Genomic DNA, 27,885 nt, shown 5'->3' with positions numbered 1-27,885 from the left:
TTCTCCTTTTATAAAATTACTCTGTCAAACATAAAACAGCACACAAATATGCAGCCAAAAAAAATGTTTTACTGTAAACCAGCCTGCTCCCCCCCCCCCCCCCCCCCCCCCCCCCCCCCATCATGCCTCCGGTTCCTGTCTGGCCAGAGGGCCTCATCCACATCACAGGCAATGTTCTCCCTGTCCGCAGCGTTGGAAGAAACGCCTTGAGTGCAGCGCATAAAGCCCTGACAGGCCACAAGCCTCCTGGAGCAGTGTGACCCGGGTTTCATTCATATACTAAAGTTCTATTCTAAAGTTCTACCTCCAAACTGAAAATAACTCCTCCATAGGATTCAGGAAAGGAGAATAAGGTGGAAGGAATAGAACATAAACATGTTCTAATGATGCCAGCAACTGTGTATAGTAGCTGAGAGTGGGTTGGACCCTCTGGCTCATGGTCAAACCATGATTGAGCACATGGTCAACCACAGTTGCCCGAATGTCTTTAGATATGACTGTTCTTCTTTCTCCTCTTCCTCCTTCTCCTCTCCCTCTTCCTCCTCTCCCTCCTCCTCCTTCTCTCTGTCCACCTACTCCTCTACCTCCTCCTCATCTCACTCTTACCCCTCTCCTTCTCTGGTTGTCGATCTCTTCAAGGTTCTCCATTGTTCACCAAACAAAACAGGTACAAGGTTGCGCAAATTGTGCCAAGTTTTCGATTTTTGTGTGTTAACAATCGTGAAAAACTGTAAAGTCTAACTCATGTTGATTAGGTGATGTAATGATGTAAAACAAACGGTACAAACATTAAACGCCATTAACAATAAAGAGAATATGATGTAAATGACACATTATGGCGTAAATTTTCCCTTCATTGTCAATGCGTTTACAAAACAAACATTGAACTAAAGACAAACATTAAACCTGTGTATAGGAGGGCCTCAACAAAACATCTGCAGGTTTTAAAATGACGGGTGAAATGGATACCCCCTGCCCTGTTGGCAAACATCGATGCTCCATGCCCAGTTGGCACGCATACACACACATTGATGTCCATTTCTCGGCTGGCATGCAGACACACGGACAGGAGGATTAACCCATTTAGACCTGAGGACGCATGTGTGTCATATTATAGCTTTAAACCCATTTTGGGCGGGAACCCCTTTTGGTGTTTTAACTAAGCATTATGTTATACTTTAGCTATTGAAAAATAGCAGATCTACAAGCTCATAGCGCGCCACCGAGTGGCGCGCTATGAACTTGTAGATCTGCTATTTTTGAAAAATCGTAAAAATGCGGCACAAATCTTTGAATATATATTCTTTCAAAGCGAACGTTTTTTTTATTTCGACGTCAGGGCCTGAATGGGTTAAAGAGCTAAGACTAATGGCGGACAGGCTTTAGCACACAGCATGTAAGCTCCATGGCTTGATGGGGGCTTATAATTCTGTTTTGGTCGGCCCCCAGTGACAGATTAGCAGAGCTGAGCTGCAGCTTGGCCAGGGGCCCCGATACGAAGAGCATCGATGGATGGATGGATTGGATTGGACCACCGTCAGTCATGCAGCTGGCAGTGGTGGAAAAAGTTGTCAAAATGTTTTACTTAATCCATTTTGACCTGAGATCAGATTCTAAAAAATGTCTTCTACATCCTGACAGTTTTTCTGAAAAAGCTATGTTTCTATGTCAGTCGATTTTTCAAAAATAGCAGACCTACAAGCTCGTAGCGCGCCACTCGGTGGCGCGCTACGAGCTTGTAGATCTGCTATTTTTCAATAGCTAAAGCATAACATAATGCTAACACCAAAAGGGGTTCCCGCCCAAAATGGGTGTTAAGTAAAAGTATCAATTCCACAATGTAGAAATACGCCATTAAAATATACTTCAAGTACTCATCACGCAGAAAAAGCTTCCAAAATGTATAAAAAACATTTAGAAAATAGCAGATTGTTGTGATAACTGCAGTCGAGTAAAAAGTTAAATATTTGCCTCTGAGATGTAGTGGAGTAAAAGTAAAAGCATTGACATTTGGATAGTAAAGTAAAATAAATCATACGTGAGTGCATGTATTTAGTTCCTTTACTCCCACTGGCAGCTGGGCTTTGCTGGATTCCTCTCATGGAGGAGTACATGATATGGTCCGGTTCGGTTGTCACTGGACCGGCATGCTCATTCTCAGGCCAAACGGACACACCATGTGATGCAATCACACAAACGGTGCATGGATTTTAATGAAACAAATGCAGTTTGAATTGAAAGAGGATAATTCAAGCTTTCCCTTCAGCTGCAATGTTGGTGAGTTTAATGTTGTTTATTACAAGCAGATTGTTGAGATCGGAAATGCAATTTGGATCAACGGGATGTGAACCTCTGTCTTTAACCCATTCTGGGCGGGAACCCCTTTTGGTGTTAGCATTATGTTATGCTTTAGCTATTGAAAAATAGCAGATCTACAAGCTCATAGCGCGCGCTACGAGCTTGTAGGTCTGCTATTTTTGAAAAGTCGAAGAACGACTGACATAGAAACATAGCTTTTTCAGAAAACTGTCAGGATGTAGAAGACATTTTTAGAAAAATGGGTTAATGGAGAACTGGCTATATGAGTTGTACAGCTGAAGGGAGGATGGAGATTGTCCGATTGTCTAGTATTATAAGTGTAGGAAGCATATTTGAATTTGGTAAGTTAAAGTGCATTTATTGATGATTGAAACAGACATTGCCATGCTGGCTTGTGGTGGACATTTTTGCCAAAATTCAATTTTTGCCACGGACATATACAAAATATTAGCCTACCAGAAACACAGAGTTGGCCCTGAGTTGCCATAACAGGTCTGTAACTCTGAGTGTGTATGGGACCAAATTGACCTGTAAGAGTCCATTTGGTTACATTTGTACACTCAGTTAAGGCTCCTTGCAAATTAAACATTTGAGAACCACTAGCCTACTAGTTATATAACAATCAGAACCAAAAATTGTACATCTTCTATTTTCCAAAAATCAAGTAATCCAGTAAGTCATCAAATAAAAAGGCAATGCATTGCTCAAAAAGGGGGAAAAAAAGTGTATTCCTCACCCAACCTTCAACTCAGGATTCCGGAGGCCACAGCACTTTGTCCAAAAGCTCTGAATTGATGCAGAGCTCAGAAAATGCTCCTTGACCAAACCTTTCTTCTTCAGATCTAAAATCGTTCCAGCCACTACCCTGTAGTTTATCAATTCATGATTATGGTTTAGTATTGGCCTTAAAAGAGAGTCTTTGACAAACAAACACTCTTTTTGTTACCTAAAATGGAACCTCTTGGCCGGCGTGGCCGCCTCACTTCCTGTACTTTTATAGCTGTTCCTGGTACCTCACTTCCTGGAATTGTTGCATTTTCCCCACAGCTCCCCCTATGATCAATTTCAAACCTTGTCAACAGAAAATTAATGACCATGGTCATTAATTATACAAAACAAAACATATTTTCCGTACACTACATTTCGGGGATAAATATTCAACCATATTTTAACCAATAATATCCCCTTGTATCCCAGTATGTTACTGTATGTCATTTTCTTTCAATACTCATACCAGGACAGGAAATACATGTCTTTACACATTTATGTGGCAGTGTCACAGTTGGAGTCCTAAATCAGTGTCGTATATATTCTGCAGAAAACCTGGAGATTTGACATTCAGTAATTCATGGATCTTATGATCATGGTGTGTTAAAAAAAAAAGAAAAAAAGAAAAGAAAAGAAAGAAAGTGGCATGGGCAAGACCAAGTCTTTGCGACATCAATATGTCTGTGTACGGACATATTGATGAGCCCTGAACAGTACTGTAGTCTGTACTGTGTTAATTTCATAGATGAAACAGAGGAGCAGAACTTGAGTAAGGTACTGGGGTTACTACTACTGTATAACAATAACTATAGAGAGTATGCGCATGCTTAAAGTGAATGGCACATCGAGTGGCAAAGCAACAGGCAAAGTGAGTTTAACATTGTTTAATGTTGTTTAATGCAATCAGATATGACTTTTCTGTGTGGATGTATGGGCTGTCAAGGCCAGAAAGTCGTTTTTTGCCACTCAGTCATAGAGTATATAAAAGGATAGAGACTGAACTGGCGCGAAGCTCCGCCCCCCCCAGCTATTCATGTCAGTGGAAGTTGCTCAGTGGCGTTTTGAAGCACCCGGAAGACTGCCGGAAGTACCGCCTCAGAACGTCTACTTCCGCATTTGACCACCAGATTTTGGTGGTCAAATGCGGAAGTGCAACCGAGCGCTCAATGTTAAAGCCCAGCTGCACGGGGTTTCCCGGTCATGAATACACGGGTCCGCCTGTAGTCCCTCCTCCTACCACTAGGGCCCAGAGCTTCAACGTTGAATAGCCTCACTGGCCCCTTGCACTCAGTAGGCGTTCCTGCATAACTTCCTGGTTTGATGATGATGTCACGTGCATACCCTCTATACCAACTACTGGAACCCAGAGTAACAATGTCAATCTGGCAGTTCTTCACAGGGCTGGTTGTTCCCTATTGTGTATCGTATGTATAGATTGCCTACGTATATTTATAAAGATTGCCTACGTAGATAAAAAAAAATCTGAGCTTGAATAATTAATGAATTAATAATTAATTTAATAATTAATAATTTTGTGTCTCTGCATGTCAGGTAGATGGCAGGGTTAACGCTCTGGGCTCTTCAAGCAGAAAATAATTGTGCCACAACGACCTCCAAAATTATGTATTTGACCGCGTAGCCCAATCTGAAAATGTCTTGTGCCAGGGACCCCCAGAAGACAATTATCCAAAATGTGTTCCCGGTTTTAATGCGATAGGTAAAATAAGAAAGAAATTAAGAAAAGTATATAGGGGGAAAAAAGGCGGGGACCTAGTATACAGTATAGAGCCCAAAAAACATTACACCACTAGACATCACAGTGTAAAAAAATAAGGCGGTGAACTTAAAAAAGGTCCAGGGCAGTTCAGTTCAATAGAAAATCTTTTATTAATCCATAGCAAGGAGTTTAAAAAACGCACAGGTGACCAATGCGTTTTGGCCCGGAGGCCTTTATCAGGGTCCCCTAGTAATGACAGTGTCACACATCATAGTGCCCACAATCATCTTCACATGACATCACTTAAACAGAATTCACCTTAAATTACTTATTTTGTATCCATTACACATGCCATGAAGCTGCTCAGTAGGAGTTTGAGTCTCTTATACCATTTAGGCCTGACGTCGAAATTTAAAAAAAAGTCTCCTAAATCCTCCAGTTTTCTGAAATAAATATTTTCACGATTTTTCAAAAATAGCAGACCTACAAGCTCGTAGCGCACCACTCGGTGGCACGCTATGAGCTTGTAGATCTGCTATTTTTCAATAGCTAAATTATAACATGTTTAAACACAAAGGGGTTCCCGCCCAAAATGGGTTAAACCAGAGAGGCCATCAAATGATTGGCTTAGAGATGCGACAAAAACAAATCTCCATTCATTCAAGGCTTCATGGCATGTGTAATTGATAGAAAATATGTCATTTTTTGAGGTGAACTACTCCTTTAACCCATGCGTGATTACACATTATACAGTAACATACCAAATAGAAAACTGAACAATAAAATACAATACATCAGGTTGGAACACAGAACCCAAATGGGAAATTAAATAGGATCCACATAGCATCAATTGCATGACAACATACTGGCTGAGTAGCCAGTTATTAGTGAAATGGGGAGACGTCAATGCCATCATTAATACCAGGGATTAAGGGAATGTTGTCACTTTAGGCTTGATTATCAAAAAAGAACCTTAAAGGGAAACTACCGGTAGGTACATTTATCTTTAGCCTATTCTTTAAATATATGTATATAAATATTTTTAGCCCTCATTTCCCTCTACCAGCCACTATATTATTGTGCTGGGGCATTTCCTTGCAGAAAGACACATATCACTCTGGCTGGATTTTGGTTTTGTTCCACTGTTTATGTTCACATTTCCACTGTTTATGTTGACATTCATCCCGTGCAGTGACGTGCTATTCTGTGAAGGGAGGGCTGAGCTCTTAATTGATCCCTTTGAACTTCAAAAAGGGGTTGTGCACTGAGAAGTGTTCTGTGCTGCGACATACCAAAGCCTACACGGGTTGTGCAGTCAACGCGCTGTGATTGGCCAGTCGCTGTGATTGACAGCCTAAACCTAACCTTAACCTCAGTAAAACTATACCTAAACCTAACCCTAACCTCAGTAAACGTAACTTGCCTGGGGGCGTGGTTATAAGCACAACCCGTGTAGGAATTAGTATGTCGCTTCTGTGCTAGTTAGTGATCTCTCCGTTTGATTCCCGTCAGAGAGAGGAGGGGGGGGAGTGTGTTTCTACACACATACACACACACACAGACTTGCCTATAGTATCCCTTTAATAACCATGATTATTTGGAGTTGTGTGTCCAGCTTGTAGTGTTCTGTGACGGGGTAGTTGGGATTCCCAATCGGCACTGCACATTTATGCTCACCATATCTGTCTCTAAGTCTTAGTGTGTCCAATGTAAAAGCAATCTCATCCGGAAAACAGTCTGGCTGGCTTGCGAGTAGGGATGTCCCGATACACTTTTGTTTTCCGATCCGATCCCGATACCACAGTTTCTGTGTTAGCCGATACCGATACCGAATACCGATACCAGAGAATATTTATAACAATACAAAAAGATCTTATTTTGAAGTCCACCGACCGGGAATAGTGTTCTTAGCTATATATCTGGTGTTGTGTTTATAGCAGACTCCTCACTCAAATGTGCACTTGCAGTTTGGGCAACTCCAAAGCAAACTCCACGTCCACATGCCCCACCATTTTATTTACCTGCCATAGTGTCAACCCCTTACCCCTTGTGACAGATCACTGGTTAGACTGGCAATCACCGATACGACCAAATAAGGGCCGATCCGATACTTTTCCGATACCGATACAGTATCGGGACATCTCTACTTGCGAGACTAGATAGCTCCTCACAAACTTGTCCTTTTTGAGTGGGGGCAAGCCTGAAAAAAGCCAAGGAATCAGGAAATGCAGGTTTTAAATCAGGATCACTCTGTATAAGACACCAATTATTTTTTTATTAATATGCTTGATATCATGGGCCAATGTACTGTACTGGGTTGTAAAACAAATCTCTCTTCTATAACCCCTTATTAGTCAAAGTCATTCTGAGTCACATATTCTCCGTAGTCTCTGATGCGGTCCAAAGGGTATGTTGGAGATGAGACAAGAGGGATGGAAGTCGGTCCACAGAATAGTATTATTACTTTTTTTATACTGCCATTGGCATTCTTTGATATCCTATAAAAATTAATGTCTGCTTTGCTATATTCCAAGGTCAGTCTGAGATTATCGGTTGAGTTGATGAATCGATGAGTAGAATTGTTCCTCCCATAGGCCCAAGAGGAGTCCTGCATAGCTGCATGGGGGCACAGGCTCCCTCCGTCCATGATGGGCGTCCCCTTCTCTTGTCTGTAAAGTTGATCCTGAAATAGAAAGACATGTTTCTGGGTGTGCATTCTGCCAATGACACAATTAAGTCACTAGGGGGCAGCATGCAGTCCAAATCTTTGCTGTAAAAATACCAAAAACATGGCATGGATGCACCTGGGATGGGATGTATTCCTCAGTGATGTATCCCAAGGTCATCAGGGTTTCGGGTCTCTCGAACATCATACCCCTAACTAGGCATGCCACGGTATGAGAATTTACAGTACGGTACGGTGCCGGTATTCCACAGTATTTATATTAACCCCCCCACCCACACCTATGTCTAGTGACTACTCCCATCTCCTTATAAACCCTTCTTTGGTCCCCAACCTGTAGGCCTACATATCTTATTTTTTTATTTTGACCTTTTGTGATATTTTGAATTTTGTTGTTATTTTTCATGTCATGATTATGAATTGATTACCCAGGACCTGAATGGAAACAAGACTGCAAGGACTGTTTTCAGTGATCCCTTTGGACATGTGTTTGACTGTACCCTGTACTGATTACATTTCTGCCAATAAAGTATTCAATCAATGAATCAATAGCTATTCCCCACTGTATTACACTGTACTATGGCTCCCCCTAATGGCCGTTTATGGTACGTGTACCCTGCACGCTGCAGCATAGCTAGTGTGCAATCTGCGCATGCTCATAACTCTGTGTGCCTCCATGTTGACAGTTCACACTTAGTTAGTACATATGGAAAATACAATTGGATCTGGGTGTCTTTCAGCAACACTAACTCAAAGGTAGGAAGCAACTTTTCAATCTACTGCAGCTGTGTGGTGAAAATAAATGTTTTGCCTTAGTCTGCGAGTGGAGTTGCACTGCATATGCACAGCATGCGTCGCCCACCGACGCTGTATTCAAATACCGTAAGCTCGGATATCTGACGGTATCAACACCGTGGCTGTTACTGTCGCGGTATTACCGAAATTCGGTATACCGTGGCATGCCTACCCCTCACTCAGGTGACCCAGCCGGGGTGATCAAGTCCCGACTTACGTCCCAGTAGCTACCCTCAATCAGTCCCATTAGGGAGAAACCAGGGCCACACAATCCTTTGCTCCGGAACTACTCTGCCAGGACTGGGAGAACCAGATTATGGCGCGTGGAAGGACTAGGCTCTGTGGGTTGACTCCTGTCCGGGCCCCTCCTACGTCTCACCAGGCCCAGGACCTGTGCGTTTCACCAGACTCCCAGCACCAGGCACTTCATTCAGGAGTGGTGGATTATAATGGCCCTCCTAAAGGCCTCACCAAGGGTTTTTGGGCTTCCTCCTCACGGAGGACACAGGCTGGGGCGCTAACCCATACTGCTCACCCGGGTGCCGTCTACATTCGGAAACTATAACAAAAAACATGGCATGGATGCACCTGGGACGTATCCTCAGTGATGTATCCAAAGGTCATCAGGGTTACGGGTCTCTCGAACATCATACCCCTCACTCAGGTGACCCAGCCGGGGTGATCAAGTCCCGACTTACGTCCCAGTAGCTATAGTGTAGCTATAGCTACAAGTAGTTTGTTTAAGCTCATTCATAAATGAACAATCAGGATTTTACAGTGCAAGATCAGAGGCATGCATGCATGGGAGAAATGGACAGAGCATCTGTGGCTCAGTTGACACGGCAGAAAGATATATGGGCGTCATGGTTTGTACATCCTGGGCCCTCAAAGCATTACTAGTTCCACTTCAGTTTCCATTGAGTTGCATAAAATATTTGCAAAATACATTCCCCACTTTGAAAACTTTGAATAAATTATTGCCGTGCACGTTGTCTTGGTAAATTGTTTAATATACTATCAGCCATATTAAAATTACTGTATATGCATCCATGTGCCGCACTTGTACAACTATTTTCGAGCATTGACAAATCTTGAAAGTGTAAGAACTACTGATTTAGGCATTTGTATAATTAAAGGACAACTTTAGTTTTTTTCAACCAAGTTTTAGGTTGTTATTTAGTTGCTTTCTTTAGTTTTAACGATTTATCTATTTTTGACAGGGGGGCGGGGGCTAAATATGTATTTTTTTTACAAAATTGTATAGCGATTTATTTTTGTATTACTTACTATAGTCCTACTAGACCCCAAGAAATTACATCTGGCCACAAAAGATCACGGGATATAATGAATCTGAAGGGGTAGGTGACAAACTGACATATTGAGCCTACGACACAGTATGGCATCGCCCCAGTACATCCTGTCATCTTTTGTGGACAGATATAATTTACTAGAGTCTAGTACGACCATAGTAAATATTAATAAAGAAATCACCATAATACTAAAAAAAAAAACGTATTAGCCCCATGTTCGAATGCCCCTGCCCCCCTGTCAAAAATAGCTAAAATCCTTAAACGAAAGAAAGCAGCAAATGAAAAATAAATAAATAACACTCATCTTTTACTTTCTCTAATAACAACCTAAAACATTAACCTTGGTTAAAAAAACCAAAGTTGTCCTTTAACCTCAGGTCTTTATGGGGTAAGTGATATTTTTAAGTGGTGCAACCACTTCCTTAAGTGACTATGTGTGTGGGTGGGTGGGTGTGTGGGTGCGTCTGAGCACGAAAACAGCATGGTTGTAACTGTCATTTCTCAACCGTTTCGGACGCGGGGTGGCTCGCCGGAATCGGGTCTGGGCGGACCCCCACACGGAGTTGCACCACTTATTTCACATGGGTGTGATTTTTTGATTAGAGCTGTGTATTCAGTTAGTAATCATTGTTGGTTTGAGTGCTTTTAGTCAGAGTGCATGTTTTCCAGGGGGTTTGACATCAGTGGACTGTATTGTACATTGACCCTTACCCCAAACCACTGTGGCTCCTCCCTTATCAGCCATCTTAACCACCAAGTTGTTGTTGTCCTGGAATAGCCTGGTTCTCCTCCTTTGTAAGGTTGAATTTCCGTTGCCTTCTGGTCCCATCCTGAAAACGTTTTACCACATTATGCATTACCTTTTTTTCCCCCCTCTCTCTCTTTTCGTAATTGCGTTCAAACAGGCATTATTGCTGATTGGAAAGAACATTGCTTTGGGATTGAAAGGGCTGTAGGCTTTAGCCTGCTCAGTGAAGTTCTGGAAATAGTGTTGTGAGGATTGCACCATGCTTTTAAATGTAGATTCCTAGAACTAGAACAAATCAACTTTTGCTGATTGAAGTTCATTTGTGGTACATTATGTTGGTACAAAAGAAAGTCCTTTAGCCCATTTTGTGCGGGAACCCCTTTTGGTGTTAGCATTATGTTATGCTTTAGCTATTGAAAAATAGCAGATCTACAAGTTCATAGCGCGCCACCGAGTGGCGCGCTACGAGCTTGTAGGTCTGCTATTTTTGAAAAATCGAAGAACGACTGACATAGAAACATAGCTTTTTCAGAAAACTGTCATTTTCAAATCTGATCTCAGGTCAAAATGGGTTAAATAGAGCAGACATGCAGGCATCAGAAGGTACTGTACCTGATATATGTATCACCGTCCGGTTCACTGTGTGGGTCCGGTGCTGCGTTCCCGTAGCCGGTACCGGTCTCGGTCGTCCGAATGGTGTTGAGTGAAGCGTCCGCTTCCTCCTGCCCCCCCTCGTCTTCCTCCTCCTCTTCCTCGGAAGTTTGTGGTGTTTGTTCGGTTGTCTAAAAAAAAATTAAAAAAAATAAGTGATAATAATAACCTATTTAGGCCTGACCTCAAAATTTTTAAAAAATCGTCTAAATCCTCCAGTTTTCTGAAATAAATATTTTCACGATTTTTCAAAAATAGCAGATCTACAAGCTCGTAGCGCGCCACGAGCTTGTAGATCTGCTATTTTTCAATAGCTAAATTATAACAATGTTTAAAACACCAAAAGGGGTTCCCGCCCAAAATGGGATAAAGTGCTAATATGCAATGTGATAATGCACGGCCTCAGCCATGTCCGTTATTATCAGCTTGTTCTGAATGTACTAAAAGTGCATTCAAAAGTGAGATTGTGTTTGATATTTATTTATTTTTCGTTTATATTTGAGTAGAAACTGCAAAGAAAAGCTGCATGGTCTTGCTAACAACTTTCTTATCCAACAAACACCTACTACCATTTGTTTATTATAGTTTAATCAATCAAGAGCATTGATATAAGATGTTAATGACAGTTAAGAATTTTTGTTTGCCTCATGGTGGTTCTAATAATATCAGTCTTAAACCTGATTTTATACTTTGTCGTATGATGGAGTCTACAAAGCAAAGTAGGGGGTAGAGGTCTTCACAGGTCCAATTTGACCGACCCGTACCCAAATAGACGTAAAACATGTACACGGAACCGAATGGACCCAGCTGTTATTAGAATTCCGAGAGTTCCGAACCCGAAAAGTACAGAGATGTCGGAACTGGAGATGAACGGACCCGGCTTAGAAAGCCATATTAGAAATATGAGTTCTGATCCCGAGCAGTACCGAGAGATTGTGGATAGTACCCATACAAAACCTGAGGACCCGAAGCTCTTGTTGTCTACACAGTAGCGCTGCTACTTCATTATTAAAGTCACGTGAAGCAAGGCACGCAGGCAGCTGCCAGAGGAGGAAAAAAAAGGGGGGGGGGGGGGGGGGTAGGAGTGGGGGTGATTGACAGCTGTGAAAGCCAGTCGCCAGGTCCACTCGGGACAGGTATAGTGAATGGCAGATCGAGTGGCAAAGTGAATTTAATGTGGTTTAAAAATGTTAACCCATTTTGGGCGGGAACCCCTTTTGGTGTTTTAAACATTATGTTATAATTTAGCTATTGAAAAATAGCAGATTGAGTGGCGCGCTACGAGCTTGTAGGTCTGCCCGAGACATACGGTATAGCAGTTCCGACCCGGTCCTGGAGTCACTTGTTGTGGATGGAATTGGAAACGTGACCGAGCCGGATCCCGGGTATTTTCGGGTCTCGGATTTACCCGAAGGCTTCTAGTCGGGGATATGTCTCAGGCGTATGACACGGATAAATTCAGCATTAGACTTACCTGTGTTGGGTATCACCATCCTGCCATCCTCTGTCGTTTTGTGGTGAGGTGTGAAGTGGCCCGAGGAGACCTGGGCGGTGAATAGACTCTTCTCTCTTCTGCCCAGGGTGGCATCTACCCCCATTGTTCTGTAGTCTGGTGCGAGGGTGGCATCTACCCCCATTGTTCTGTAGTCTGGTGTGAGGGTGGCATCTACTCCCATTGTTCTGTAGTCTGGTGCGAGGGTGGCATCTACCCCCATTGTTCTGTAGTCTGGTGCGAGGGTGGCATCTACTCCCATTGTTCTGTAGTCTGGTGCGAGGGTGGCATCTACCCCCATTGTTCTGTAGTCTGGTGTGAGGGTGGCATCTAATCCCACTGTTCTGTAGTCTGGTGCGAGGGTGGCATCTACTCCCATTGTTCTGTAGTCTGGTGACAGGGTGGCATCTACCACCATTGTGTCATAGTCTGGTGCCAGGGTGGCATCTACCACCATTGTGTTATAGTCCCGTGCCAGGGACACATCTACGCCCATCCTGCTGTAGTCTGGTGCCAGGCGTCGGGGCAAGGTTTGTGAAGGGTGTGACATGACGTGGTACTCTGCTCTCTCTGCCACCCCCAGAGACACCATGAAGGAACCCTGACCTGATGGTAAATAAAACACGCAAACATTCACATCATGAAATTATAAATACCAGTGAACTTAAAACTCATTTACTGCCAAGAACGACTTTCCCCGACTTTTGACCCCACTGCCAAGAACGACTTTAACGCTTAAAAATAATAATAATACCGGTAATAATAATAACTAAAGCGTCACTGCCTCGCGTTTACAATATTAACGTTTTGGGTGACTTATAAAAAGATCGCTGCTGAAATTAGCCTAGCCGATTTTAGTTCTGGTTCAAGGGTCGTGAACTTTGTGGTCTTCAAAATAAAACTTCATAGAAGCTAAATGCAGCGAGAATCAATTCAGGCAGTAAATTAGTTAATCTCACAATTCCTTCCCTCCAGAATAATACCATTTTAAATATACTGACAATCGTCATTTCGCCCTGATGAAGACCTTTCATGAGCGAAACATGTTTTAATAAAATAAAGGCTTTTCCTCTTTTTACTCTTGAGTGCCGTTGTTTTTTTCTGTCTTGGTTCTGTTTGATCCGTGTGATCACCTTTTACATGTTTTACTATAGTCATCTATTTACCTCCTGTGAGCACCTGGTTACTCCTTTTTTTTTTTCCCTCAAACATCATGTTAGTTTGACATCAGCTTTTTAGCCTTGCTAGGAGGGACTCTAGAGGCTGCAGCATACTCCTTGTTTCAGCTTTCGGTAAGCCCAGACCAAAATGATGTTATTGCAGAGCAAAAGAACATTGGGCAGTGCCTTACTGATGTTTGGCAAGACACTCTTCCCAACCATGGGGGAAGATTGGTGAAAATAGAAGTGTATTTATAGTTTTGTTCTGCTTCCAATTAAAGTAAGGGTAGGGAGTGCAGGGCTCCACTGAAGCCAGTGTTGTTCAAACCATGTTGGTCCAGTTGAGTGCAGCCACATTTTGTGAGAGAGATAAGCATCCAGGTCTATGAAAAGTGAAAACAAGCCCAAAAGAAGCATCTATAGGCAGTGCGACGCGTTGCGAGCTTGTAGATCTGCTGTTTTCAAAAGAATCTTGGAAAACATTAGAAAAATGTGGAATGTTTTAACAACACAAATCTGGTACACGGTTCCCTGGCAAAAAATAAAATCAGGCCGCAGACGAGTACATACGAATTGGGGGTTCTTGACATGAAAATGAGACTGGTTTAAACAACATTAGCAAACAAGCTAGCGGAGCTTTATGATTTACTGATGAGCATTGAAATGATTTCTATTCTATGGGCCTACATTAACTAGTTGAATTGAAGTCTGCATGGGGCTGGTTGAGACAACCATTCACACCTGACCACATGACAAACTTTTAATGGTAGCTGCCTGCTACATGGCTTTAGAAAGCTTAAGACACATGGCATCAAAATTCAAAATGAAGCCATTGATGTCCTCTCCTCTTTCCAACAAGTGATTCCTTTTTAAATGTCTAATATCCGATTCCTACAAACGTTTATTACAAAACCAACACCAAAATGAAAATTCACCTAAAAAAAAGACAAAATCCCTTCCCTTCTCACATCAATGTGTTTGGTGTCTTCCCAAAATATTCAAGGTAGAAATGACCATATCAACATGGTGAAACAGCGCCATCTAGTTTGACTGTAATAAGCACTGCGACACTACCCGTGTGACAACCAGGTCTACTCTATTCTATTCTACTCTACTCTACTCTACTTTTCTGCCTAATATTGCCTCCGTTCGCTATCCTCACTTGAACCAAGTGGATTCACGGACGGTCATGCCAGGTCCTTTATTCCTGCTCCAAAGTGCTAGGAGGAAGGATTAAGAGCCCTCTCTCTGAGGAGCTGTGAGCCAGGAAACATGAGTACATGTCTTCCAGGAAGATGTTCCGAGCTGAATAGCATGATGTTAATCACTCCGTCCTTGCAGCTGGCTATGTTGCTTTACACACAAACCACTCAGAGTGTACAAACAGCAACAAACAGTCTGTTCTCTTCTGCTTCCCAGATGTGTTGACTGCCTACGTGTTCTCATTTCCTAAAATGTAGACGTGCCTGCATGCCACATGCGTGTGTTGAACGGTTTAAGAGTGAAAGTGGCCCAACTGCAGAGATACTAAAGTGGGTTTATATACTGAACATCATTCTGAATAACAGTGATCAAAGCTACTGAAGCAACACAATTCCATACTAGAATAATAATAATAATAATACTAGAAGGTTTACCTTTATTTGTATTCGTTACGTCCCCACCAAAGAGGTCCAGGTGTTATTTTGTGCAAAAGCACATTATTGGCTATTTCCCCTACCATAAGCCCTCAATGAATTGCATTGAATTGAATGGCGCTATGGGGTGTTGTGCTAATTCGCTTATTTCCATCGCTTTGTTTTGTATATCCTCTCTTCATAATGTAAATAGTATCCCAAGCGGCACACTTTACTACTCATTTCGATGGAAATAAGCAAATTAGCACAAAAACCCAACCCCCATTGAGGGCCTATGGTAGGGGAAATAGCCAATAATGCACGTTCGCACAAAATAACACCTGGACCTCTTTGGTGCAGGGACGTAACAACTACAAAATAAAGGTAAGAAAGCGTTCTAATATGGAATTCTCCTTTAAATAATGAGTTGACTTTATTTATACAGTCGTGCTGTTTGTTGTTCATGGTGTGGGAGAATGCACGTCAAACAGCTCATAGCCTATATGGAAAATGTAGCATCGAATATAGCCTACATCATGACATGCAGGTGAGTGAGAATTGGAACGTGGCTGCACCTGCATGCTCGGAGGCGGGACTAATGTGCGAGTGGAGGACGTGAGTGGAGTGAGCGAGTGTGGAAGTTGTAAGTAGCCTTGCCGAGCCATGAGGCCCATAGGGCAGGAGCCTATCTCCTGTTTCTGTTAGCCTGGCTAATAAGCCAGATCGAATCAGCCGTTGGCAAAAAATAATTGCCTGCCGGCGGATTACGGTCTGGAGAGGCTCAATTGTACGCCCATTACCTACACCAGAGAACTGGTGTGGCCAATCGGGACACGGTATGCAATATGGGCGGGCTTTGGTACAGTGACGTTCAATGCTTGAGACCTTTGACTGACAGTAGCTCTAACCAATTGCGTCAAAGAGAAAATGTTTGAACCCGCCCCCCGGGAAACAAGATCCATACACAGCATCTCCAGACTCAAATACCACACAGTGTGATTTGAGTCTGGCTTATTAGCCAGGCTATGTTTCTGTAGCGTGAGGCAGCTTGATGTACAAGTACACCCCCTGGACATGACGCTAGTATGTCGCAGGGACTTACCCCCAATCCAACCCTTGATGCGGAGTGTCAAGCAGGGAGGCACTGGGTCCCATTTTGAATCTTTGGTATGACCCGGCCAGGGATTGAACCCCGACCTCCCAGTCTCAGGGCGGACACTCTAACAAGGCCACTGAGCTGGTGGAAGTTGGGGTATTGGCATTTGGCTGCAAGACACAAGCAAGTGCAGGGAAGCAAGGATCTGTTTCCTCTCACCTTTGACCTTGAGGTCAGGCAAGGGATCAAGAAGTGAGCGCTCGGCCATCAGGTCCTTCTCCATGGAGTCCTGGAAACACATGGTGCTGGTGTAGGTTCTGGATGCCGTCAGGTCAGGCTGCATGGAGGAGTTGATCAGCAGAGGATTCCCTGAAAAACACAGTAATATCGTTATGGGGTTGTTTTAGTTATCTTGCGTGGCACCTTATCCCTAATTGTATTAGGCAGTGGTGGAAAAAGTACTCAATTGTTTTACTTAAGTGAAAGTACCAATACTGCAAGTTAAAACTACTTCGTTACATGTAAAAGTACAGAATTGAAAATGTACTTGAGTAAAAGTACAAAAGTATCGGCATCAAAATGTACTTAAAGTACTAAAAGTAAAAGTACTCATATTGCAGAATGTCCCATTTCACAAGTTCAAAATGTGTAGAAAATCTATTGAAAATAGCAGATCTACAAGCTCACAATGCGTCGCAATGTGAGCAGGGTATGAAAAGGGTATGTTTTCTAATCAAAATTAAAATCGCCAAAGTAACTAGTAACTAAATTGTAGTGGAGTAAAACTACAAATTTTGGCTCTGGGATGTAGTGGAGTAGAAGTAAAAGTACTGGAAATTGGAAATACTCAAGTAAAGTACAAATACCTCAAAATTGTACTTAAGTACAGTACTTAAGTATAAGTACTTAGTTACTTTCCACCACTGGTATTAGGCATGATTTATAAATTTGAAAAAAAAGAGGGAAAAAAAGAGAAAATGCCTAATAAGATTATTATATAAGGCATTAACCCATTTAGACGTGAAGGCCAATTCTAAAAATGCCTAAAGTTTTCTGAAAAACTTCTAATATTTATTTCAAACTTGTTGATAAGTACCCCAAAAGGGGTTCCTATCTTGAAAGGTAAACCCCCCAAAAGGGGAATCCCGTCCTAAATTAAGGCGCAGCATACATGCCTGCGTGTTTGTGTATCAAGCTCACCTTGGCTAGAGGACTTGAAAGTGAAGGACTGGAAGTCTCCAGTGAGAGCAGAGGAGTCGATGACGTCGACGCCGTACTGGCTCTGGTTCCTCCGGTACAGAGCGACGCCCACGATGAGCACAACCACCGTCACCAGGCCTGCAGCCACACCCGAGTACAGAGCTAGGTCACTGCTGCTGTCCACACCTGAACCGGAGAGAGATAGAGAGAGCACTTAAGTTCTGTCAGACCTGGGCCCTGACGGTCAATATGAAAAAGACCCTTTCCAGAAACTGTCCAGATGTCAGGGAAGCAGATACCCATTTGTACTAGGCTGCACCAAGATAGAACGAACATGCACGCACGCACGCACGCATATCTGGGATTTAAAAAAAATAGTTCCACAGGGAATTTTAATATGGCTGTGAATGACCCGAGGGAAAAGGCAAGAAGGGATTTCTATATAATTAGAAAATCTGTCCAAATTAATATTCCAATTACAATTTGGCTGCACATTTTCAAATCAATTATTGAACCATTATGATAGTGAAGTGTGGGGTCCCCTGGTATTGAACCATTATGATAGTGAAGTGTGGGGTCCCCTGGTATTGAACCATTATGATAGTGAAGTGTGGGGTCCCCTGGCAAATCAGGAAATTTCTCAAACATCCAATTGAAACTATGTATAACATATTTTATCATGCCAATAAAGTGAAATTGATAGAGAGAGAGAGAGAGAGAGAGAGAGATTGATTACATCACTGCTGCTTCCCACACCTGAACCAGAGAGGGAGAGAAAGAGAGAGAGACTACAGAGCCACATACCACTGCAGAATGTGATTGGTCGTATGACTAGCCCAGGCTCTACTGTAGTGTAAATACAGTATGTGTGATTTGAAATGTCAACCCTTGAATGTTTTTCCACATACCCTGAAGAAGGCATGAGTTGTCTGCCGAAATGTTGGTTTCTTAATTTATTCTCTGAGTCCTATAATTAATTCTTGGGACTTTGGGCTATATCAGTGTGTGCATGCAGCCACTTTTTGTCTTTCAAAGATAGGCAAAAATAGCCTATTAAAAATGTTCACGTTTTGATTGTCCATGATCCATCCTTTTAGTTGGACCGTAACCCATTCAGGCCTGGTGGCGGCGGTGGCTCAGGGGTAGAGTGCCTGGATGGCAACCGCAAGGTTGCCAGTTCGAACCCGGGCTGAGTTACTGTCGAAGTGTCCTTGAGCAAGACACTGAGGGCAGTATTATGCGTGTCTTAAGTACCAGGTCTCATGACTTAACTTAGGACCTGGAGGCGTGGTCAATGCTGTTTGGCCACTCAGAATAGCCAAATGGCATTGATCACGCCTCCAGGTCTTAAGTTAAGTAATAAGACCTGGTACTTAAGACACGCATAATACTGCCCTGAACCCCTAATTGCTCCCGATGTGCTAGTTGGTGCCTTGCATGGTTTCCGCTGCCATCGGTGTATGAATGTGTGTGTGAATGGGTGAATGTAATGCACAATCTCTGTAAAGCGCCTTGGATAAAGGCGCTATATAAATGCACCATTTACCATTTACCATTTAGGCCTGACCTCAAAATTTGAAAAAAATCTTCTAAATCCTCCAGTTTTCTGAAATAACTATTTTCACGATTTTTCAAAAATAGCAGACCTACAAGCTCGTAGCGCGCCACCGAGTGGCTATGAGCTTGTAGATCTGCTATTTTTCAATAGCTAAATTATAACAATGTTTAAAACACATGGGTTCCTGCCCAAAATGGATTAAAATGATGGGCACGCTCTTATGCTAGTGGGTAGAATTCCAAATTGTGCTTCCTTGAACTGAAAAGGACTTTAGCGCAAAGGCTGTGCTATAGACTGCACCCCATTGCACTCCACAGAGATAATGTGACAACACACATCCATTACATTAGCACAGAACTTATTGGAGTCAATATGCACTCCGTTACTTTTCCACCACTTTGTGACAACAGCCATTCATTACACTAGCTCATTAGCTAGCGACGATAATGCTATATCTATTCCCACCAGTGCAGCCACGTACGTCCCAACAACTCCAGGAACCAAAAGTATGGGAAATAAAGCTCACCAGCTTGTTCTGGGCAGATAATGAGAGCTGCGCTGAAATCAGGACTGGCAGAGAAAAGACTTCGAAGAGGCCCAATCTCCAAAGAAGTGGAATTTGATCAAACCATATGCAAATTGGCATTAACAGCTACAGTAGCGGGTTAATTGAGGGCATGGAAAGTTTTAGTAGACTAGAAGATTCATCATTCTTACACCCCTCCTTTACATGAAACAACAAACAGATGTGTTAATGGATAAATAATGAAGATATTGTTTTGGTTTCATTGAGATGAAATACATTTTCATTATGACATCTATTAACTATGCAGTATCTGGTCCAGAATTCTAAAATGCATCTATGTTATTATAACATAGATGCGTTTTAAGTTTTAGCATGAATTTTAAAACAATATAACTAATATTGTTTTAAAATTAAAACATCTGCTGTAAAACTACAGCATATTGAAAACATGGCAGCCAGCCATGTAAGAAACACAGCTGCATAATGGATGTCTCAAGGCTCATTCATAGTCTGGATTTTCGGTGGTGAGGTGACCACCGCTCCGGTCTGCTCGGCCATACTGTGAACATGAGCAGGAGCGAGGGCCGAGTTCATTCTTCAGCGGTGAAGTCCGTGGACGAAGCCAAAGGTGCGGTTATGGTTGAGTGGACAGAGAGGAATGCAACCAAAAGGAAGGAGGTGGATTTTAAAGACCTGTGCGCCCACAACGAGGAGCTCCTGCTTGGCCTCACCACTTTGGTTGTGAAAGAGACTCCGTCCATAGACAAGAAATACCAGGATTCCTGCTCCTCCAACTGGTGGAGAGTTATGAGAGGTGGAGGAGGACTTGTGGCAGCCATGAGACTGATTACTGGAGAGTGCCTGCAGCTGTGGGGAATTGGCCCTCTCCACAGATTGGCTGGCTCTGATGAGCTCTGATGGATGACACCTGCAGTGGATTGGATGGTGGCCACACCCAATCCACTATAAAGCTCACTCCCAAATCGACTTTGATCAGAGGACTGTCAGCTTCAGGGCAGCAGGGAATCCTCTCACCCCCAACCATCCTGTCCTTTGAAGAGACTCATGAGTAACCTGCCTCTGTCTGCAAATCTTGAGAAGGACAGTTCTTTATTTGGGATACGTTTTTGATTTGTGTTTCTTCTGTTTGTAGTTGGGTTTTGTTAGTTTAGGTTTGGGGTTTTTTTTGGGGGGGTTTTGTGGCTTTTGCCTTTATTTTATATATTTTATGGAGGGACAGACAGTATGGCGGACAGGAAATGGGTAGAGAGATGGGGGGGGGAAGACATGCAGTAAAGGCCGTCGGGATCGGGAGTCGAACCCGCGGCACACTGCCAGACTGGATTACCAAGCCAAGGTGCCTGGACCGCTGAGCCACGGCCCAGGCCAGTTTAGGTTTGTTTGGGTTTATTGTATATTTTGTATATATTTTCCTAATTTTGGCTGAGACATTCTGCATAACGAGCACTATTATTTTTGGCACTTTAGGTAAGCTACATTTTGATGCCAATACATTTGTACTTTTACTCAAGTACATTTTGAATTACGGACTAGAGTATTTCTATATTGCAGAATTGATACTTTTTTTTTTTTTTTTAAGATATGTTTTTGCGGCTTACGCCTTTTATTGGTTTTTTGAAGGGACAGACAGTAGGCTGACAGGAAACGGGAGAGAGATGGGGGAAGACATGCAGTAAAGGCCGTGTCGGGCTCGGGAGTCGAACCCGCGGCACACTGCGACTGGATTACCAGTCGGGTGCCCAGACGGTTACGCCACCGCCTGGGCGAATTGATACTTTTACTCAAGTAGCGTACAAACATTATATGTATAATATAATGTCCAGATAATCCACTGGTTATATACTGTCTGTTTGACGTCCAAATTAAAAAACCTTCATTCCACTGTGAGTCTGACCCATACCCAATCTCTCCAAGATTGTAGATGCGATGGCATAAATATTTCATCACTAAAATAAAGTGTAATAGAATAGCATTGGATTAGCTATGACGTTTCCACACGTCCTACGGTCAAAATGGGTTAAAGGCATAGTTCATCCCCCAAAATACTTTTCTATCGATTGCTCACCCCATGGAGACTTGAATTCATGGATTCTTTAAGCCAATAACTTGACGACCAGCAGTGGTTCCCTATGGAGACACAAAGTCTCCTTTGTGTCGTCCAAAGGGAACCATGGCTGAAAATGTGTGATATTTTAGGATTGGGTTAGGGTTAGAGAGGAGAGTAGTACATGAGGCTAATATTTTATGTATTTACATTTTAGGATTGGAGAGGAGAGTTGTACACATGAGATGGTGCCAGAGATGTGAAGAGGGATAGCAGGTGCTTATAACAGAAGTGTTGTGATAACATAATTGGATTATCATTCTAATTATCTATGTATGCAAATGAGCACATCACTGTCAAGGGACAGCTCATCCCTATTCCGGGCAAACATTCTGTAAGACTATAGGCAATCGTTTGGTAAGAATAAGTGAACATACAGCAGCAATAATAGATCTCGAAGCTCACAAAGCGTCTAATGTCCCTATTCTGGGAATATAACAACAGGTGAACATTCAGCAAAAATAGGCAAATGTTGGCTGTGAGCTTGTAGATCAGGTATTTTTGCCAGTTGACATACAACAGTCTCTGTCAAACCGCATTATGTCCCAAACTTTTTTTTCAGGATTCAAATTCAAACACAGCATAATAATTGTGCAAATTAGGCATTATATAGGAAGATAAGCCAGAATTTACATAACGTTCCAGAATCAAAATTGGAAAATGACTGTAATAACGGAGAAAGAACTCACCATGTGGTGTCACGTCATGTAACAGCTTTCCATCTGCAAATGAAAATACAGAGTTTTACTTTGATATAGTAAAAAATCACACCCGTGTGAACTGAGTGGTGCAACTCCCCTCTCCCCCTGCCTCTATCTCTCTCTCTCTGTAATTAGCAGGCAACAGTGCAACACTATCTCTCTCTCTCTCTATTTCTGGCACAACAGCGCCACTTTTGCCCCTACTGGTACTCTAAACATAGTCACATAGGACATAGTCACATAGGTTAGGAGTAGGACAGACATTGCTGTTCCTTGGAGTGGTTGCACCACTCAAAAATAAACGTAAACTTAAACTCCAGTATTCGTATTGTGGGGAAAGCTTTCGCAGGAAAATAGTCGAGCTTGCAACGAGTCACAGCGCGACACGGCATGAGCTTGTCGACACACAATAACTACTAGTGAATACTAGTGAAAATAGTAAAAATACACTAGTATAGAGCCCTGAGGGACACCGGTCAACCTTAAGTGACAATGTATGTTTTGTAATAATAATCACAGGGCGAGGTCGCGCTGAAACAACAGAGCTTCTTAATACGGCACAGTTGGAAAAAAATCAACAAATCAAAATGTCACTTAACCCATTTTTGGTGGGGACCCCTTTTGGTGTTTTAAACATTATGTTATAATTTAGCTATTGAAAAATAGCAGATCTACAAGCTCATAGCGCGCCACCGAGTGGCGCGCTACAAGCTTGTAGGTCTGCTATTTTTGAAAAATCGTGAAAATGTGGCGCAAATCTTTGAATATAATATTCTTTCAGAACGTTTTTTAACTCAGATCTTTGCTTCTGGGAGGTGGTCCCTGAAACAACACGTTTTCAGATGGGGTTCAGCGGCCAATTTCATATATTTTTGGGGGTCCTTGACATGAAATATTGAGAACCACTGATATAGAAACATGAAGTTTTTCAGAAAAAAAATACATTTTAAAAAAATACATTTTTAAAAATGTCGACGTCAGGCCTAAATGACTTAAAGTACAGTACTGTGTGTGCAGAGACCCCCGGTGCAGTTGTCATGGCTCCGCGTCGCTCCGTCACACAGAAGCCCCCCGTGTCTGGGTCGCGGAGACGAGCACTCTCGGCCGCGCTGCCTCTGACACGTCGTGCCACACGCCGTCCACTCACTCCATGGACCCCAACCCCCGTCCACTGAGAGAAGAGATGACGTAAAACAATACATATTATATATACAGTATATATATATATATATATATATATATATATATATATACACACACACAATTCTGCCAATTTGGTATTAAAAGTAATTCAATTGTCACTTTAGAAATGTGCAGATACTCTGTATACGCTGTATGTTGGTTTGTTTGCTGTCGAGTGAGAACACATGTGTTGCACATTAAGCTAATCATCTGGGGTCCCCCGAGGTTAAATTCATTTCCCACATACTTCCATAGTTTGTTTGTTTTCAGGGCTGCTGTCTAAGAAGGCTGTGTGTCGCCTAACGTTGCAGACATAAACCGAATGAGGTCAGAGCATAAAAATATACTTTTTTGAAGAGAAATTAGTAATTACCCTAAATGTAGCACAGGGAGAGAGAGAGGGAGAGAGAGAGAGAGAGAGAGCTGTGTTCCCAAGAAAGTGCTGTCATAAATACAGGTGCACCGGCAAACGTTTCGTAGTTGTCAGCCTTGGATTACAGAGCAATGAGAGCCAAGTTAATAATTATTATAATTTCACAGAAAAATCTCTAAAAGAGAAAACCAGCACTCACGGAACTCTCGTTTTAAGGCACTTTTAATTCATGTAATGGTTGACATGGTACAACGAACGCGTTTCGGCGTTCAAGCCTTTCATCAGCGACAACGCAGATGTGGAATTAAAAATAGATTTAAAAAATAGACATGCGTGCGTTGTAATTATTCCATTCTAAAAATCCATATTGTCGGTTGAACAGACTAAAATATGAGGGCTGGGTTAGTTCTTCTCCTCAGTGTGTGTGTGTGTGTGTGTGTGTGTGTGTGTGTGTGTGTGTGTGTGTGTGTGTGTGTGTGTGTGTGTGTGTGTGTGTGTGTGTGTGTGTGTGTGTGTGTGTGTGTGTGTGTGTGTGTGTGCGCTGTTGGGATCGGGATGCGTAACAATCCAAATCGCCGTGGTGTGACTGCAGAATAACCCAGACTCTGTTCTACATTCACGACGAATTGGAGTGAGGCGCACCCCAACACACACACACACACACACACACACACACACACACACACACACACACACACACACACACACACACACACACACACACACACACACACACACACACACACACACACACACACACACACAGGCTGTATTAATGAAATCATGGCGGCCCTCTTGAACGAGCGAGCCGGTGAAACGCAAAGCAAACTACAAATCAAAGCGAGCAATGTGGGATAGTTTTGTTGTGATTGTCGACGAATTGCGGTGCCGCAAAATGCACTAATATTATGCAACCCTCCGCTTCGCTGAGTCGGAAAGGCGGGGGTGACGTCTCTCATAGACGAGCAGTCTCTGTCATAGTGAAAATAAGCATAATATAGCATTGGACACACTATGGGTCCAAATCTACTTAGGATCGGATGTGATTTTAATCAGCGCCGTTTCGGACCGGGTCCAAACCGTCCAATTCTTCTCGACTCCGTTTCCACAGGATCCAATTAAATCCTTCTCTGGGCCGTTTCGGGGCGGGCGCGGCAAATTAGAATGTTTCTCGGCTACGTTCGGTTCGGTCCAGTTATCGCTGGTCCCATTTTTGGGTGAACTACTCCTTTAATGTTGTTGTTTGATGTTTTTTATCCTTGATGTGCTGTGTAATATGTGATCCTTTTGCGAAATGAGTTTATAAATTGTGCAATGTGTAATATTAGTTTTTTCTCTTGGTGTACAGCACTTTGGTCGGCCGTTGTCTGTTTTTAAATGTGCTTTATAAATAAAATTGACTTGACCAGACTTGACTTTAAAACCAGTAAATCACCTGTGTCAATTTCGATTTTTGCGTTGGCTATTCAAAAATAGCAGATATCCAATGCCGCGATGCGACCTTGTACATCTACCATTTTTGAGTGGTGCTAGCCCGTAATGTGTGTCCCTGGCTGGGTCTGTCCCTGTGTCTGTCCGTCCGAGTACGGAAATAGCGTTTGTTGTCCACAAAGTGTCACTATTGCGCAGCCTAACACACACACATGCGCACACACACACACGCACACACACGCACACGCCAGGGAGGAGGGCTTGTACAGTACCACAGCACCACTCAGTTCAGATGGGTCTGATTTTTAACATTTGTAGAATAGGCCTCCTGGGGTCTCAATGGGTTATACAAGGAGCAGAGCAATCATGGTGTGGCGCCTATACCTGGACATAATGCGTTGCAGGTGCTCCTCTGCACGGACATGCCCTCACAGAACAGCCCCCCGTTGAGAGGGGCGGGGTGTGTGCACGTGCGCGAACGCCTCTGCATGCCCCGCCCACAGCGCACGTTGCAGGAGGACCAGTCGGCCCACGAGGACCAGCCTCCGTTTACTGGAGGAGGAGGAGGAGAAAAGAGACAAAGAGAGATGCCCTATAAGCAATGGTGGAATGGAAAAACATTACATGCGTGTGACGTGTGTGTGTGTGTGTGTGTGTGTGTGTGTGTGTGTGTGTGTGTGTGCGCGCGTGTGTGTGTGTGGTACTGTAGTAGTACCTCACAATTCTTCTCAAGTACAGTATACTGCCAGAATAAATGCAATTCCCGTGTCACCACTGTGACTGTGACACTGCAGAGATGTCAGAAAGCGTTCCTCCAAAGCAATTATCTCCTTCCACAACTCCCCCCCTCCCCCTTCTTCAAGTTCCCCTTCTTTTCGTATATGGAAATAACGATAACGATGGGAATCATGCACAGGAACAAATTTCACCCCCTTTTTTTTTTTTACTTCTGTAAACTGTGATGTGACAATGAAGCTGAGAATAAATTTTTGTTTTGATCCTTACTTTCTACTTCACTCTTCTTTTCCCGACAATATATTATTTTATATAGAAAGATATAATCTAATATAAGTTTTCAATCGCATGTGATGTGATGTCAGTGTAATGTGTTCCTCCAATCCAACAGCTTACTGGGGTACATACGGCCTCTCACAATATTACATAATCGCCTTATCGCAATTATTTAAGATAATCACAATTATTTTGCATAATCGTCTCCATGTTGAAAAATGCTCATACATTTGCCCAAAATAGCAGAAATAGCAGATCTACAAGCTTGCGACGCGTTGCAAGCATGTAGATCAGCCATTTCCGCAATTCTTATGTTTTATTTTATTTGTAGCCTTGTGCAATTTGAAACTACGAAGCCTATACATTATAGCCTATACAGAAATGTAATTTGTATTATTATTTATATATTCCACGGCAGAAACACGATTAAATCGTTAAAGCACAATGATTTACTATTAATCGTCAACATAAATGATGTAATCGTGACAGCCCTATACATACGCACAGCATCTCCCCCATACGATTTGATTGATTGATTGATTGAAATATGTATGAACAGTTTGCAGAATTACAGTACATTTCAAGCACAAAATCAATACAAAGGCTGTTAACTGTGAGTGGACGACCCAATTAAGCATTACACTTGTTTACAAGAGGGTCCACCATGTTCAATTCATCAAAAATCTATCACATAAGACATACATCTGAGTCACTGTTAACATAACAAGGATACGTATGTGAAGTCACCGTCATACAGGCGAGAGACGACGTTACATTGCGATGGTTCAAAGACCATCAGTGCACACTGCTTTGGTTGTGAATTGTTATTAAGGCTTTGTGTGCCCACACTTTCAAAATAGTGACCCAGGGTGCCCAATGTTATTTTTGTCATTTTTGTATTCGTTATGAAAATCACAAAAACAATTTAAAAAAAAACGTCCTGGTCACCGCATATGGTAATTCCCAGGACGTCTGTGGACGTCTTGGGCACAAAATGTGTTAAGTTACTATTATAACTCAAGACAACATCAGGAAGGATTTGACTGTGTTAAACAAACTAGTGTGCCAAGTGGTGGCCTATATACACGTGCTGACAGATGACTGATGGGCCTCGACTGCTGGAAAAAGCTGAGACTGGATTGTCAGAAGAAGTTGTCTTTCGCTGGCGTTCTGCTAAAACAAAAGGAGCCGCTCTGGTGTTTCGATAGACGTCGAGAAAAGTAAATGTGGAAACACTGCAATTAATGAGCTGTGGAGTTTTTCCCCACAGTGGAATAGCAGCTTGTTGTTTCCTTCTTCACAGAGCAGCCAACGGAACGGCAAAAGAAAAGAGCTCGTAAAGACCTGCAGGTAGCCTAGTATGTATGCTAAAACACAAAGGTGCTAAATAAATGGAACCAAATGAACCCTTAGGGTCGCTCCA

The 27,885-nt window shown here is 42.7% G+C and overlaps 1 protein-coding gene across 2 annotated transcripts in view; it reads right to left on the bottom strand.

Annotated features, from left to right (window-relative positions):
* Positions 1-5,014: 5,014 nt before the first annotated feature.
* LOC306914200 (netrin receptor UNC5D-like) overlaps positions 5,015-27,885 on the bottom strand; it is a 594,918-nt gene continuing 572,047 nt past the window's right edge. For both annotated transcript variants that reach the window (XM_079491179.1, XM_079491178.1), the window contains 9 exons: positions 25,836-26,003; positions 23,472-23,636; positions 22,454-22,486; positions 17,556-17,741; positions 16,575-16,724; positions 12,466-13,089; positions 10,953-11,122; positions 10,304-10,422; positions 5,015-7,487 (listed from right to left, as the gene is read on the bottom strand). In XM_079491179.1, the coding sequence (XP_079347305.1) occupies positions 10,977-11,122; positions 12,466-13,089; positions 16,575-16,724; positions 17,556-17,741; positions 22,454-22,486; positions 23,472-23,636; positions 25,836-26,003 (1,472 nt within the window). In that variant the 3' untranslated portion in view covers positions 5,015-7,487; positions 10,304-10,422; positions 10,953-10,976. The remainder of the gene's footprint in view (positions 7,488-10,303; positions 10,423-10,952; positions 11,123-12,465; positions 13,090-16,574; positions 16,725-17,555; positions 17,742-22,453; positions 22,487-23,471; positions 23,637-25,835; positions 26,004-27,885) is intronic.

Source organism: Electrona antarctica (assembly GCF_951216825.1).
Source record: "Electrona antarctica genome assembly, chromosome: 21".
In the NCBI taxonomy this organism is placed as follows: domain Eukaryota; kingdom Metazoa; phylum Chordata; class Actinopteri; order Myctophiformes; family Myctophidae; genus Electrona; species Electrona antarctica.
This window is presented reverse-complemented; position numbering and strand designations above follow the sequence as displayed.